The sequence below is a fragment of the Fukomys damarensis genome, unplaced genomic scaffold (assembly GCF_012274545.1).
Source record: "Fukomys damarensis isolate Sample0158 unplaced genomic scaffold, DMR_v1.0_HiC HiC_scaffold_10, whole genome shotgun sequence".
In the NCBI taxonomy this organism is placed as follows: domain Eukaryota; kingdom Metazoa; phylum Chordata; class Mammalia; order Rodentia; family Bathyergidae; genus Fukomys; species Fukomys damarensis.
Window position 1 is genome coordinate 22,115,607 of NW_022900922.1, and position 17,321 is coordinate 22,132,927.

Sequence of the window (17,321 nt, forward strand, 5' to 3'; positions counted from 1 at the left end):
TTAGAATTTTATTCTTTAAGAACAAAAATACCTATTTTCTTTACACTTTTAATCATTCAAGAATCACACCAAGTCTGAAAAAGAGCCAGCTAGGAAAAATCTTTGTGTTATTTACATTCTTGTTCTTTCATCTTAGAAAGGGCAAATGTCATTTTTCCTTGTCCATATTTATTTCAGTCCAGAACGCACACTGGAAGCTCTTGTATTTAGATTTCAAAAATCCAAGTGTTTTCCCTTTTTCCTTGGGAAACAATTATAATCTGTTTGCTTTTAAGAAAAATTGCCATGGACAGTATTTTTTAGGCCACTAGATTAGTGTGATTTCTCTTTCCCTGTTTTTCCTCTTGGACCGTGATTCTCTGTGTCTTCACTGTCAGACACTGTCTTTGGGCCACGTCATTCTTGGTCTGTTTTGCTTTGTTAGCGCTGGGTGGACAGGACTGCCGGGGCACAGAGCTTTTCCTCCTTGCAGCTGGATAGGAAGAACACACAGAAGCATTGGCTCTCTGGCCAGGTGACTCATCTTTGCTTGTGGTTTGGATTTTCCATCTCCCCATGGCAGACACATTGTCTTTGGAGAGTTTGGGCAGAAAGGGGTGTACATGTAGAGCAGGAAGCCAAAGATGTGTGGAGACTGAGCGCCTTCTACTCACAGCTTGGTGGAAACTAGGCCAAAAGGAGCCAAGGAGAAACCTCTCCTTCTGCCCAAGGCTTTCTGCATTCGGAAGCCTGCGTGGGAAACACGATCTGCTCTTACTTAATAAAACATGGTGATTTATAGGTAGGATTAGATGTTCTTTTCTCCTCTTCCTCCTTGCATTGAATCATTGTTACATCAAAAGGCAAACAAGGAAAAAGAAGCAGGAGTGCTGAGACTGTTATCTTACCAAATTACATCTTATGTTCAATTTAAATTCATAATGCTATTTGATTACTGACTGAGGTCAGTCAGATTCAGCAAATATTAATTATATTAATTAAGGGTCCACTATGAGCAAAACAGTCATTTTTGGATAGTTCTAGAGGGTCGAGGGCTTCCTGTGGACAGAAGGCCTTGGAGAATGTGGTGAGAGTGTGGCCAAAACTCTAGGATTTGTTCTGATTGAATCATCATGATTTTTCCCTTGGTTGCCTTGTGAAAGGCAAGAGCAGCTCCCTGTCACAGAGATGATGAGTTCCAGCCCTCAGAATGCCTTCTCCAGTTTTTGAAAAAGCAGTGTAGATCATTTGTAAGGGGCTCTTTCCCGTATAGATGATGTCAGAGAATCTGAATATATTTTAATGACTTCTCTTCCTTTCCCTACTAAAATTCTTTCCTCTCTCCAAAGTTGTGGGCTACTGCTGGCTGTTCTGGAGCTCTGTGGGTCAGTGTCCTCTAGAGGGGCTCCCCTCGACTGCTGGCTGCCTACTAGCGTATCCCAGCTGTGCACCCAGAGACAAACTCCTTTTGTTCTAGGCAGGGGCTCATTGTCCGGGGCTAAGCTCTTAAATTAGATAGAAAAGCAGATGGACAAAGTTGGGTTTTTATTGTATTTGCTATTGGACAAGGAGCTGAAAAGATAAGGAAGTCTGATTTAGTTAAACTGCTCACGGCATTTTATTGGCTATAGGAATACAGGTAAACGAAGCTGTAGCTGGGCATGGTGACGCATGCTTATAATCCTAGCACTCTAGAAGCTGAAGCAGGAGGATCATACAGCCTGGGCTATATAGTGAATTCCCTGAACCACATAGTAATACCTCACACAAAAAAGCAAAACTGTTTGAAGCTTTGAAGTAAACACTTACGATATAAAAATCTATCTACCTTCCATCTGTCCATCATCCGTCTTCCCCTTCTCCCTCTCCTCTTTCTCCCTCCTTCTCCTTCCCTTCTGAAGATGAGACATGAGGCCAATAACATTTTTTTCTTATGGTTGAAGAAACTTAAAACAGAAAACAGTGGCATTTCCACTTTGCACTTTCTTTTGGAATTGTGGGCCTCACAATTTCTAAAGTGTTAAATCTTGCTTCACACTTTTTGCCACTTTGATAATAATTTGTTTTTTGGAATGAGGAAATCCATTTATTTTGGGATGTCTCTTCTGCAGTGCTTGATTGACTTAATCTTTGCTAGCTGGATGATATTTCTTCATTTTATTTTCTGTATTGTTACCCCTTCATGCATAAAATATCTATTCCAGACACAGTTTGAAGCATTTGAACTGGCCTAGCTATTTATAGAATTAACTGCACAAGCCTGACCTAGTTTGTACAAGCCACAATGTGCAAAAATGACAAATACATTTAAACTGTCTCTATGAAGGCACTAAATTTGCACAATTGAACTTTTCCTGTGGTATATCCTCTTTTGGAGTATTTAGTTAAAAAAAAAAAACAGAATGGAAAGGAAAGCCACAGAAACACTCATTTAGCTTTCCTATAATTTGAAAAATAAATTTGGAGAAGAGTTGGGATGTTGCAAGTCAAGTTTTAGTTGCAAGGTAAATCTTAGAAGTGCTGGAAATTTTACTGTGTGTGATGGAATAGCTGATTTACTTTTTCCTGTCAGTAGTGACTTTTGAAATATCACATTGAATCAGCCACCAAGGAAGTTCTGAGGAGAACTTTCCGTCCCTTGGGGTGTTTTTTTTTTTTTTTAAAGCTAATAATGGCTGTTATTTCCTTCTTTGTAGACTGCCACGAGTCTCAAAATATACTTAGAAAACTGGAATATTCAGACAGCAGCTTGGCTGAAAAGGTAAGGAAAACAAAAACAACCTCATTATTCATGACACATATTCAGATGAGATATTCATGGGACATATTCAGATGAGATTTGTAGGGGAAATGCCATTACCATGGACCTGGGTCACTTATTTATTCCTCCTGTCAATCTCCTGGGATGTCAGTAGTCTTTATGTCTGCTTTATGGATGAAGAAAATAAAACAGAGAGGTGATGTAACTTGCCCAAAGTCACACAGCTCATGAGTGATAAATATGAGCCCAAATGCTTTGTCTCCATCAGGAGGCTCTTGGCCTCCACACTACGCTGCCTGCTACTTAGAGGAGTCATGGTTCAGCTGGCAGCAGGGCCGCTGTCAGCGTGGAATCACTGAAGATGCTGAGTTCATGCCTAGCATTGAAAGCTTTCTGGTGCTCTAGAGGTATATGCTTCTTAAATTATTATTTTTGGTGATGTTTCCCTACATGTTCCAAAACGAGAACCATTTCTGCTTAGGGAACTAATGCTATACTATCCTCAAGGCCAGAAAACTGTACCTGGTGAATGTGCTGATCATAACAGTTGGAGAGAAAATATTAAAATCTTAAGCGTTAAAGTATGTGCGTGTGGTATTTTCTGAAAATTGATCTGAACATACTGTTTTAGCATTTTGGACTAAATGTCATTGCATTTAATTAAATATTACAAATAACTTTAACATAAACATCTTTTTCTTTATACCAAATAATTCAAAGTTTTAAGAGTCAGTCTCCAGTACGAGTTTACTGTCTCAGATGACTAAATATCCATGTGTGCACATAAAAAAATGAAAAATTTGTAAATGTGAGAAATAAAGTATTTCATTTATACAAAAAGAATCAAAGTAAAAAAAAATATGCAAAGTGTACCTACTTCTTATTTCAAAAAGACGTATTGAAAATAGGTTCTCACTTCTATGTTATTCTGCCCAAATATATTCTCTTATAAATCCCTAATCCCTAGATTGGGTGTGAGTCAATAGTTTTGGCAGTGTGTACAGTGATGGATTGGTGATAACTGTTTGAATTTCTGTTTCTCATTTGAGTCCTCATTTGGTAACCATGTGTTTGATTCCTTAGCGAGCCATTGATTTTCTGTAGATGGAGGTTTTTTTTTTGTTTTGTTTTGTTTTTGTGAGGGATCCTTTATCACTTTGTTTTAATAAAAAAAACAGAGCTGGGCTGGGGATTTAGCTCAGTGGTGTCGCCACCTGCCTTGCAAGTGCAAGGTCCCAAATTTGATCCCCAATACCCCCCCCAAAAAAAAATCAAAACAAAACTAAAAACAGAGAGCCAAAGAACTCCAGGGTATTTTCTGATATTTTGTAGATCACCACACTAGAGGCTGAGCATCCCTTGTTTAATACTCTAAATCCAAAATGATCCAAAATCTGAATCTTTTTGAATTGCTTATCAGCTAGTGCTAAGGAAGTGAGAGCTATGCAGGTTTCTTGCATTTCATTATAAGTCCTTCAGGAGGCAGACACCCCATCAGTCATAGGTCCAATGATTTCTGTGCAGTCTGTTCCAACGAGAAACAGGTATAGCTCGAAGTTTCTGGTGTAGTTTACCTGCAGTTTGTTGTTTTCTCCTCTCTTCACAGTGTTTGCTATGAGCGGGTTCCATGGTACCCTACGGTGCTAACCTTCGTCCTGTCTGCTCTGTGGCATGGTGTCTATCCTGGGTACTATTTCACCTTCCTAACTGGAGTCCTTGTCACGTTAGCAGCTAGAGCGGTAAGCTTCCTTTGGATGTAGGATCCTTTCTTTGCTAATCCGATGCCTATATATCTGTTATCTTTTAGGTCCCAGCAAGAGTTAGGGATGGGAGAGACAGTGGGAATAATACTTTGAACAATCAGCCAATATGTGGAAGTCTTCCCATTAGAGACATATTTCAGTATATAGGAATTTCTGTCATAGACATTACAAAACTGATTAAATGTTTTATCTTCATGCCATTTACAGAGGGTATTTTTAAAAGAAACGGATTTTAGGAGCAATATTTACTACCTTAAGAGATGAACATATTATTGTTATGAATATAGGTTATGAATATACAGAGTTGACTAATTGCAGGTGGCTGTGATAATTAATGTCGGCTCCGTAGGACTGCAGTTTGCCTGTACTCTGCTTAATTTCTCATTTCATTATCTTAAACCTGGGAATAATTCACAAAGTCGCTGAGCAGTCAGTGAGACAGCAGCCCTAGGAAACTGTTCTTAATGTTCTCATGTCTGATCTAGCTTATTTTGTATAAAATGCTTTGTGAGTTTTATAAATTTGGTTCTTCAGGGTTTTTTTAGTCTTTAGTTTGTCCTAGATTTTTCCTGCAATTTGCTTGTTATATAGCAAGATAATAAAGAAATGAAAAGTATGACTGCTTTCAAAGGAGATGGACATGTACAGAAGTAATTGTAATTCAGAGTGCTTCCATTGTCAAATGCAGTTTTGTATTTGATTTCATTTTAACCTTCAGTCATGATTGTGGCCTTAATTCAGGTGCCAAGGGCTTTCAATGACATTTGCTGGACTCTATCTTGGATAAGAATTTACGAGCTCCAGTATAGCTATTCACTCTTGCCTAAATTTATTTTTCCTATGAATATTTCAAGAACTCAACCCTATGCCAATCAGTGTTATAGGTACTGGGCTACCACAATTAACAAAATTCCCTCCCCTGAGGAATTTCTATTATAGTTAGAGGAAATGTGTCAGAATCTGCATGTGAACAAGATGGACAATTGATTGCTATCTGTGCGGATTTAAACTTCTAAAATTAAATGCATACTGTACATATTTGTACATAGAAAAGAGGGAAGACATTTTCTTGTCTCTCATTCATATACCTACTCAGATTATGAAGAAAATTAAAAAACAGTCAGCCAGAACAAACTATGAAATAAAGGTCAGAGTTTTGCTTGTTAATATATTCAGAATATTATTCTTTAAAAGATCTTTATTTAGTTCCATGGTCTCAAACTGGCCTAGAGGCTTTAGTTCATGTAGATCTTTTCTTCTTGAGAGGTTGGAAATATATTTTACAAGTTAAGTAGAGGGTAGAAAGGGGAGGTTGATAGAATAAAGCTTTCATTTTCTTTTTCTAGAAAAAATAACTCAATATTCCAGTCTTAGGTCCCTGGAAGTTACCTAGTAAAATCGGACGCCTGATGCTTGCATTGCTGATGGATGGACGCCTGGTCTCTGTCCTCAGGAATTTAAAGCTGAGGAGACAGGTCCACAGCTTACTAGGTGGCCCTGGATACAGAAGCCCTTCCTACTTTGGGGCTTAACTGCTATTTTAATTACTTTTCTTGTTTCTAGGACAAAATACCCAAAACGCACAAGTTAAATGAGGAAAGGTTTATTCTAGCCCATAGTTTGTAGAAGTTTTAGCCCATAGTAGGTTAGTTCCAAGGCAGAGCAGAAATAGCTGCTGGCAGGGCAGGCAGAAAGCAGGAAGCAGCAATAGCAAGCCTCTCTTACCCTCTTTATTCCATTCAGGCTGCAGGTGTATTGGTTGGTTCCACTTACACCCTAGAATGGACCTTTTATTTGTAGTTAATCTGTCTAGCCACAACCAGAGTCATGCTAATAAATTAGTGGACTGTCACACACCCTTAATCCATATTTACACACCCTCGATCCAGCCACCTCCAAAAAAATCCCACCACTGAGCCCATGAAGATTTGGGGGATGCATAGATACAAGCAATAACAACTGCCCATAAGCCAATCATTGTTTTCAACATTGTCTTTGATTCTTAAATGTAGAAATTAGGTGTCTTTCTGGAGGCACATCTAGGCACATTTGTCGGAAGACCTAAAAAGGAATATATCCTTTGATCTACCATTTTCCATTTCAAAGAATTGTCTCTTTACTTGGGACTCAGTTTCTTTTACCAGTAAGATGGTAAAAATGATGCTTACATGATAAGTTCTTGATCCATGTAAAACATTGGCACAGGCTTGGCACACCGTAACCATACCAGTGAATGTAACTGTTTTATTGTTAGTAGTAATAATATTATTTGTATTACCATTTCCCAAAGGAAATAATTAGGAAGCAAAGTAGAGATTTATTTATAAGGCTTTGCATCACAGAATTGTTTATAGCAGCAAACAATGGGTGGAAAGATAAATCAACTTTTCCATAATTCACTTAAAATAATAATGGAGGTTAATATTTACCGACCTGGAAAAAAGCTCATGATACATTACTAAATGAAAGAACAGGTTAAAACAAATCCACTGGTGCCATTAGGAATATAAACATGGATCTATGTAAATAGAAAATCAGGGCAATGGGCCAAGTTTTTAAACAGTGCTTTCCTTTGAGAGATGTTCAAAAAGAGGCTTTTTTTTTTTTTTTTTTTTTTTTTTTTTTAAAACTTTTTTTGTGGTGAATTTTTTTTTTTTTTAATAAGAAAAGCCGTTTGGTATCTTTAGTTGAAATTAGAACTCAGGTGGTTAGTTCATTTCTGCAGCCTTTGTTCTGGGGGTGTTCTACCTGCATGCACAGAGTAAAGGTTGCTTTATTTTTCACTCCCTTCTTCTCACTCTTCCCTTTCTTGATTTGCAGGTGAGGAACAACTACAGACACCACTTCCATTCTTCCAAAGTTCTCAAGGTTGTTTATGACATAGTGACCTGGGCTACCACTCAGCTGGCTGTCTCATACATAGCAGCGCCCTTTGTTATGTTGGCAGTTGAACCAACCATCAGTTTATACAGGTAAGTGCCCATGGCTCTCAGGTGCTGTCTAGTACATTTATGTGTCTTCTGTTTGACCTAGGCATCAGTCAGTTGAACCAGTGTATTGAGATTGTGCTAAGGATTTCTAGATGTGACCTGAATGTGAAAAGGGCCCACAGAATATTTAAAAGGAAGTGGCTATCCCAGAGATACCAGCACACAAATATTAATTCCTTTGAAGAAGGTTGATGAGAATCCCTTAAGCCATTCACAGTGCCAGTAAGGGGTGCTCAGGTAGCACATTCAGGGTGGACCTGGATCAGAAATTCAGAGGGTAAATTACTGCCCTTTGCTTTTCTTTCTGGGGTTGTGTTGGAGGTTATGTGATGTTCTCCGAGCAGGATGGAAACGAGAACAGGAACCAGGGAGCTGCTGGATGCTGGGATGGGTTTATTTACACACTCTTGCAAAGCTGTGTGCTTCCCTAAGGTGAAGTTCTTTCTGGGGAGGTGTATGGGGAGTTATGTTCCCGGATGCACACGGTAGAGGAAAGCATGCAGAATTCAGGGTGGAGAAGGTGGTGCACATCAGAGACCAGGGGCCTTTAGGGAAAGGTTGTTAGGCCCTTAGAGTCAATACCTTTGCTCCCCATGAACTGCTTACCTATAATCGCTGACTTTTATTGTTTTGTGCTTGGGCTTAACTAGTCATGTTTATCTACTGTTGTGAAATGGTTGAGCACATAGTCTTGAAAACAGATTGTGTGACCTTACTATAAGAAGGGGGCTTAGAATAGAATCCACTTCACAGTACATGGTGTTAGAATTGAATGAGGCGAACATGTAGAGGACTTGGCTGGCACTTGGTATGTATCCTGTACTCAAAACATGCTAATTTGTATTAGTCGATGGGTACCACAGCCTTTTTTTAGGTTTAATTATGAACATCATGTGTTTAAAAATTGACTTAGAACTAAATGGTGCAATTGCAGGGGCTCAGGAAATGGCACCCCAAAATACGATGTCTTGGCATGCTGAATACTTTCAACTAGAGGAGGACCGAAGTCTCTCTGACCACCCCTCCATAGTCTCTTGCCCTTCTTTCCCTCCCAAAATGCAAAAAGAAGCTTTCTCTGAAATCCCTCTGCTTATCTAAATGTTGGGTCCTACAGATTAATCTGCAGAAGAAAGACTAGGGTTGGCACCACCCCCAGAGAAAACCTTGTCGCAAGACCATGGTTTATTCTTCAGGCCCATTAGTCATCTCTAGACTCAGTTGTTCTTCCTCTAAAATTGCCAACAGTTTCCCCAGCCCTTTCCCTTATGTAGAAGGTATTTACGCTTCAACCTGCATGTCTTTGAGTATCTTTCTGAAAGAGTTAAAGACACCATATTACAGTGATACATGTCCATCCATGTTTATAGCAGCACAACTCATAATAGTTAAATCTTGAAAGTATCCTATAGGCCCATCAACAGATGAATGGATAAAGAAAATATATATACACAATGAAGTACTACTCAGCCATAAAGAAAGACAGAGTTGATTTCTTTTTAGGAAAGTAGATGCATCTTGAGTCCATAATGCTAAGTAAAATAAATTTGACACAGAAGATTGAGTATCACATGGTTTCTTTTATATGAGAACCCTAAAATATAAATAATTTAAAGAGCAAAATAAAAGGAACATGACAGGAAACAGGAAGGTAGACTTTGTGGTGATGGGAAGGGGATCTGAGGAAAGGGTAATGAGGGAAGGGGAAGTAAAATTGATTAGGATGTGATATGTATATGTACCAGATCCCCAAGAGGAATATAGTTATTATATTTCACAGACATCTACTCGTTTTTAAAAAAGAACAGTAGTACATTCCAACCGTCTGCCCTTCTTTGAGTTTCATACTTTGTATGACTCTGTGCACAAAATGAATTTGTATGCCTTTTCTCCTGTTAACCTGCCTATTGTCCATTTGTTTCAGCAGACACAAACCTACACAAACACATCTTATTTGTTAGCAGAGAGTACTCTAGTTGATGGATTGGTCAGGAATGGATCCAAGAAACTACTACCCAACATGTGTATCAGCATCTTTAAGTAGGATAATTTTTGAAGGTCAGAGCCAAAGAAGGTGGAGAGAAGTGTCTAACACTCATCAATAAAGTCTGTGCTGCTGTGTGTGTGTTTCTGTGATAATAGATGTTGAAAAGTTATGTCAGCAGCATAGCATGGAAGTTGTGCTGGATTGCATACAATTTTTCTAGGCAAGGAATGCAGAAGAGTAGAAAGAGAATTACAATCTTCAGTCAGTAAAGAAGCCCTCAGATCAGCTGTTACAAAGGTAGGAGCTGTTTCTGCTCCAAACAAAGATAACTGGATTGAGTGTTCTTCACTAGGATTCCCTTGAGAGCACACCCTCCATCCTGCATCATTCTGGCTATCTAGCTGCTTTCCAAGCTCCATTTGTTCACTGCCTTTAAGCTAGCATTTGCCCTCTGTTGTGTTCTTTTTAACACCTCCAGAAGCAGCCTCCAGTCCCCTTGAGCTGTCTGCTGTCTGCTGGACTGTCTCCGTTGTTGCCGCAGGTGCTAAGTGTGTTTGTAGCTCTCTAGTTACAGAGTCTCCTAGGTTTTGAGTTGTCTGCTTCAAACATGGTCTTTCCCTGTCGGCCCTGCTATTCTATGCCATATTACTGCATGTGAGATTTTTTCAGGAATATATTGTATTTACCACGTTAATGCGAAACACTTGTGTTCAACTTAGCATCATTTAACATCTAGAGTGTGCTGGGCACTGTGCTGGAGAAATATTGTCAAGCAAGATATAAAACCCCTTCCTGCTCCCACGGAGGCGATAACCTGATGGAAAAGAGAGGCGATCATTGACGCATTTATATCACACACTAAGACTGTGCTCTGAGTGAATGTGCAAAGCTTTGTGAGTGTGTCTAACAGGAATCTGATTCATCCAGGGAGGAAGTGACATTTGAGCTCGGTCCTGGAGGCTGCATGGTGTGTGGGAGGGCAGTGGGTGAGCACAGGAATTGGAAAATAGAATCTACAATGGAGGGTGGTGGGCTGAAAGAGTGGGCATCCTTATCCCCACTTGTCATCCGGGGAAGTGCAGGTTCAGAGCAAGTAAGGGCTAGGCCTGAGTTTTTGACTCACAGTTCTTTTAACGGCAAGATTAGTAAGGCAGTTACTAAAAATTTCTTGAAGAAGCTATTTTGGAAGCAAATTACTGCTTGGGGATCAGACTAAGTTAAATACATGTTTGTGCTAACATGCATTTAACCAACTAAGTATATGCTAATTCCTGCACTTAGGGAATCAAGGGGCAGAATCCAATTGTTTTCAAGCAACTTTCCACTTCTTTTTAGAAGTGATCTAAAATACTTTTTTTTTCTCACGCATACCTACAATTTTATTTATTCTATTGTATCATAAAACTGTTAGAACAAGAGTTATGATGATGATGATTGTTGCACACTAATGAGGAAAAGAAATTAGCCACAATAGCAGAACCATAGAACTCTATACTACTGAAATATAAAGCGGAGTTATAATGATGGCTCTTGTCCCACAAAATACCCTTTAAGCATTAAATATTAGAATAGACTCATGGAATGGCAAATAGCAAAGTCAAACAAGTCAGGTGCAAAATGGGAAACAGGATGACTTAGGGTTATATGCCCATGGCATCATTTTAAATGCCATTTAATCATTTCCATATGGTTAATCCTGCAACAATATCCTCCCAGTTCCATCATTTAGAAACTGCTGTCATCTTTGACTCAGATCTGTCCTAACTCCACACATCCAATTACTTTCTAAGTCTCCATCAGACCAAATCCACAATAACTTCTGTATCTCTCCTCTTGATGATAATGCTATCCACACTGGCATTTTGTAGAACCTCCTTATCTTATCACAGCCCCAATATGACTTTATCTCCAAACTCACTTCCGTAATTCCTCCTTTATATCACCACCAAGGGTGTCTTTAAAACCACATTTCAAATGTCTCCCACTCAAAGTCTTGCAATCCCCATTTTACAGACGAGGAATGTAAAATTTGGAGATGTTACAAAGCATGCACAAGACCATTCTTCCACACCTCCACTTGCTGTCTCATGTTACATGGAAAATGTACATGTCATTATGTGGATTAGGAAGATCTAAAATACTTTTAACAAAACACCTTCGCTCAAGATGAAACAAAATTCCTTTGCCCATTTGGTTCACTGGAGATGATTTACCCTAATGTTATCCTTTATGTACATTTAAGTATTGGTGTGCATGTAATGTACATTTCCTGTTGCGATCAGCTGTGTTCAATAGAAGATTCTAGAATCACTGAAATACACTTAATCTGTGGATTAGAAATCCTGTGCATTATCCATCAGCATATGTGGACATGATACATTGAGAGTGAGACTGAAGAACTTGGTTTTCAATTTCATTTTAATTAACTTTTTAAACTGCTACGTATTGCCCACAGCCTTTATAGATTGATGGCACCTTAAAACATGTTTTCAGAATCTCTTAAGAGAACCGCTGAATCTGGTAAATTGTCTTGGCCTTTAAGGCAGATGATCCTAGTTTCTTTCTAGGTCTATTCCTTACTAGGGGCTAGAGTGAACAGCACTTATCATAAATTCATTTCTCAGTGTATTCTTTTCCACTTAACATCTGAATTTCTGATATACTTCTTTTTTATGTCTTGTTTACTGTCTTCAAACATGAGCTTTACGTTTCTCAACTTTTTTCCTTTAACTTGCCATTGAGCTTCAAGTTTAACAAATACGGAAATGTGTTATGAAAGGTACCTCTTTGCGATCATTTTGAAAAGCTAAATCCTTATATGGTAATTTGCCTTTAACTAGATAACACTGTTCTTAAATTCACTGTAGAGTTTGTGCAGAAACTTCTGTAATAGCAGGTCCCTGGAGAGTACAAACTATGCCTTATTCATCTTTCTGTCTGGAGCATCTAGGTCAGTGCCTAGAATATTCAGTAAGGGCTATAGCTGAGTTGAGTTTTTCCATAATAGAGTCCCTAAAGTTTTAGAGAAACAAGGAAAGTCAGAATAGGTTACTAAGTCTCCATAGGGGATTGAAATACATTCTCCTTGAATGTCAAAGTATTTGAACTTAATCTAACATAATTTCTGCTACGTAAAGTAGGCTACGTATGAAAGGTAAGTCAAAACAGAAGTGTAGACTTTGAAAGCTAGAGTTTTCTCTAAGGATCCCAGTTCAGACATCTTCAGCCAGAGGATTTAACAGTAGAGCCCTCGTTCACTCTCAGTAATGTCCTTTTGACAGTAAATTGGATGATCAGTTTCTATAACTGTTAACTGCTTTGCTAGATTAATGAGCATTAGTCATGTACAGTTGACCGTGTGTATCTCTAGGTTCTTCACTCACAGGCCAGAAATACTTGGAAAAAAAATTGTGTCTTTATTGAACATGTACAGACTTCCATTGTCATTATTCCCTAACCAATATAGGAAAACAGCAATTTCCGCAGCAGTTACAATATACAGTATTTGGTATTATGAATAACCTAGAGATGATTTAAAGTATGAAGGAGGATGTATGTAGTTCCATGCAAACACTACACCAAAACTTGAGCACTTGTAGATTTTGGTGTCTGTGGCAGTCCTGGAACCAATTCCCTTATGAATGCTAAAGGCACACTGTATTTGTTTTGTTTTCATACAAGAGAAGGGACAGAGGCTTATGTCTCTTGTGAGAGTCCAGTTTGTGTGTGTGTTTGTGTGTGTGTGCATGCATATGCTGGAGACTGAACCCAGGGTTCACTCCTGTTAGGCAAGCACTCTACCTCTGAGCTATCTCCCCAGCACTCTTCTTTGTACATTGTGAGCAATAAATTTGTAGTGAAAGAATAAATTAATCAAGATATATTCATGCTCTTGACTCTTATGTAGACATTTTTAGGGAGCCATTCCTTTTGCTAAAGAGTTGAGCCATTTAGGTCATATGGTTCTACGAGTAATGTGGCTGACACATTACAGAAACTGATGAGTAATACATAAATCAGTTGTGACTCCCCCCTCTTTTATTTTCCTTTAACCTTAAGAAAGCATTGGAGAAAGTGTAAGTTCAGCCTTTCTAAATGGATCTAGAACTGTTACGCTGATGCAAGCTCTTTCTGGTTACATACATTTAGTCTTCTGTGCCTGAGATTTGCTGGATTTCTACATGTGTGCACTTTGCTGGATACCATGCTTTTGCAATGAACGTCAACAAATCTCAAAAGTAAAACTTGTTTCTGATTAGTTTGCATGGGACTTATTTTCAGGGTTATAGACTAGATTTTCGAAATCTGTATCCTTTTGTTTCATAAAACGCAGGAAGGAGAACTCCTTACTTAGGAAGAATGTATGAGACAAGTGTTGTGTTTCTGTTTCGGGGAGAGAGTATTGGGTTTGGATGTGGTCCTGTGCATCCTTAGATTTTGAATATTGGGTGTTTCTGGCTTTTGTGGAGTTGTGTTGGCCTGATTATTATGTCAGTGGGATAATAGTACATCTATCTGCAAATGAGGAGTTTAATTTGTTTTGTTCACTTTGTGGCTTCAGTCCATCTCTGGTCTGCTCACCTACCAATCTGTGGAGGAGATTAGGGCAAGCCTGGTACAGACTCCCTGGACATTCCTGGAGGTGATGCAGTCGTACACCATTTCCCGTTTATATCTTTCTGCAAAATATAATTTTCATGTGTTTTTATTCCTAGGTCCATGTACTTTTACTTACATATCATAAGTCTCCTGGTAATACTTTTTCTACCAATCAAACCACAAGCCCATACACCAAGCCAGCCTCGGACTCTGAATTCTGTTCATAAGAAGAGAACAGACTGATACCGTGGAGATGAACTGAACAAGTGAAATTGCAAAACATTGGAAAAACAAAATGAAAAGGCTCAAGGGTTCTCTAGTTATTTAGAGGCGATGTTTACACACATCTTTTTTTTTTTTTTAACTGCAGGGAGTATTTTTCTAAAGCCTTTTTGCATTGTTAAATCAGCCATGTCTGCTTAATTTTCTTAATATTTGGTAGGACATTTCAGTGGTGTGGAGATATGGGGAATGTACCAGAGCTTCAGGGGTGGTTCATTTGGGACTGCTGGGTCTTTGCTTTTCTAACATGATTTCTAGCCACTGAAATCTGGATGCTGGGAATCCAGGCATTGGTTCTAGAAGTCAGAAGGTGATTGCTTAGGAAAATTTATCATGGATTCCTTAAATTAGAATACACCCACACATGGTTGTTCCTTGGAAAGCTCCAAACTCTTTGACATGATGTGTGACATTATGGACAAAACAGCCACACTCAGAAGACCCTGGAGGTGGAGACAGATCGTGGAGGGAGGTTTTCAGGGTACCAAAAAGCTCTGGCAGCTGGGATGACTAACCCAAACACTTGAATGGACTTGTGTGCCTGCAGCGACGCTGCACTTTCTTCTAGGAATGTAACCCTTCCTTTTCTTCTGAACTGAGCCAAGATGGAAATCAGAAAGGCTCCAAGCATCTGTGTGTGGGAGAGGCTGCTGTTTCCACATCAGGTGCACCTGCTTTTCTCAGCTTGCCAAGGAATGGCCTGCGAAGACACCCACACATTCCCACCATCAAGGGCAGAAGAATGCCTTTTAAAGAAACAAAAAAGTAACGGAAAGTCCCGGAGAAATTCAGTGAGAAGCAGTGGATGTTTCTCTTTTTTCTCTTCATTTCATGCACGGGGTGTTAATGATTATGGCCATGACATACACAGGAGCTGATTTTCATTTTCTCAGTTTCATCACTGGTTCAACCCAGCCTTGTTTTTATTGAATCATCATATTGAAAAGCAGAAACAGCAAATTTTCTGTCTTTGTTATGGATGTGCTGTGGCTCCTTTTGGCAACTTCTATTGGGGGAATATTCTATGCAGGACAGGAAATGTGGAGTTAAATGTTGTGGATAATAATACTGATAATATTAAATACATGCTGCAATGATATGCCCTCAATCAAACGACTTGGGAGGAGAAAATTTTTCAAATCAGATGGTGAAAAGCTAGTTTCTTGCCGAATAAATGGTATGTTTCTATAAAAGAAGTGTTTCTTAAAGGAAGAGTTGCTTTTTGTGTCAAACTTCATATGTAGAAGTGTGTGTGTGTGTGTGCGTGTGTGTGCGTGTGTAACAAATGCACCCACATTTTTCTCACCTGTCTGTAATTTGGTATAACATGCTCAGTATTTATTGTATGTGTCAGGCATGTGAAAAGTTTTGATTTTTCATGTTATTTCTAGTTTTCATCACCAGCTTTATAGGTAGGATTCATTTCCTGTGCAGAGGCTGGAACTGAGAATTAGAAATCTACTCATTGCCTGAGGGTCAGAGGTAGTGGTAGAGATGCCTGTGGATGTTCTCTCATGACAATAGAATATGAAAGTGATGCATTTGTCCTTAAAAAAAAAAACCTAGAGATTGGACTCAGGGCTTTTGCACTGAGCTACATTCTCATCCCTCCCTCCTTTTATTTTGAGACAAGATCTTGATACATTTTTCATTGGAGACTTGAACTTGTGATCCTCCTGCCTCAGCCTCCCAGAGTGCTGGGATTACAGGTGTGTGCCACAACAGCTGCTTGGACTTGTCCTTTTAAAGCACTTCTGCAATCTTAGTGCTGGGAGTGAATACAGTCCTTCCTCCTCTCTTTCTGGTGGGATGGTTCCAAAACCCCTTTGCCATAGCAAAATCTGGGGATACTCAAGTATCTTGTATAAAATGGCACAGTATTTGTATATAACTATGGACATCTTCCTATATACTTTAAATCATCTTTAGATGACTTATAACACCTAATACCATACAAATGCTGTGTGTGTGTGTGTATGCAGTCATATTAGAGAAATAATAATAAAAGAAAAATTTCAGCGCAGACAATTCCACCCCTGGATTTTCAATTGGTAGAAGCTGGGCAGGAAGTCAATGTTAACAGAAGCCGGCAGGAAGTGGAAGAGGAAAATGAAACCCTGGGACAAGCAGATGCTGGATTGTACTAGATCTTTAATTCTTCCGTGGGATACCCAATCAAAAAGTGGGTAAGCAAAATGAATAGACACTTCACAGAAGTACAATTCCCAGAAACACAAATGGCCAATAAATACATGAAGAAATACTCGACATCATTGGCCATTAGAGAAACACAAACAACACTGAAGTTCCAGCTCACCCTAGAACGAAGGGTTAGCAAATGCGGGCAAGGCTATGTGTGTGGGGGTGGACATTCTACACTGATAGTAGGAACGTAAACTAGTACAACTGCTACAGAAATCAGTATGGAGGTTTCTCAAAAACTAAAACTGGAATTCCCAGTAGACCCCACTATTCCCTTTCTGGGACTCTTCCTGAAAGTGTTAAAAACATCACATTACAGTGATATGTGCACACCCATGTTTATAGCAGCAGAATTCATAATAGTTCAGTCTTGGAAGCAGCCTCATCAACAGATGTGGTATTTACACTAATCTGCCACAACAAAGGACAAACGAGTCATTTGTAGGAAAATGGATGCACCTTGTGACCATAATATTAAGTGAAATAAATCAGGCACACAAGTTTAAGTGTTCATAGTTTCTTTATATGAGAACTCAAGTTTTATATAAAGAGCAAAATAAAAGATAATAGGAAGTAAGGACATGGATCTCAGATGGGAAGGGGATCAAGACATGGAGGATGAAGGGGAGAAAAGGGATGAAAAAAGGAACAGAGATGTATTACGTGCATGAACCAACTCCATGAAAGGAATGGAAACCTTAGGTACTGCAGACACACGCTTCAAAAAAAAAGTATGTGTGGGCCAGTACATGAGCACAGTC

The 17,321-nt window shown here is 39.0% G+C and overlaps 1 protein-coding gene across 1 annotated transcript in view; it reads left to right on the forward strand.

Annotated features, from left to right (window-relative positions):
- Mboat1 (membrane bound O-acyltransferase domain containing 1) overlaps nt 1-15,521 on the forward strand; it is a 109,812-nt gene extending 94,291 nt beyond the window's left edge. Inside the window, exons 12-15 of the mRNA XM_019207308.2 lie at nt 2,676-2,740; nt 4,347-4,479; nt 7,324-7,475; nt 14,193-15,521. Coding sequence (XP_019062853.1) covers nt 2,676-2,740; nt 4,347-4,479; nt 7,324-7,475; nt 14,193-14,319 — 477 coding nt within the window. The 3' untranslated portion in view covers nt 14,320-15,521. The remainder of the gene's footprint in view (nt 1-2,675; nt 2,741-4,346; nt 4,480-7,323; nt 7,476-14,192) is intronic.
- The last annotated feature ends 1,800 nt before the right edge of the window (nt 15,522-17,321 follow it).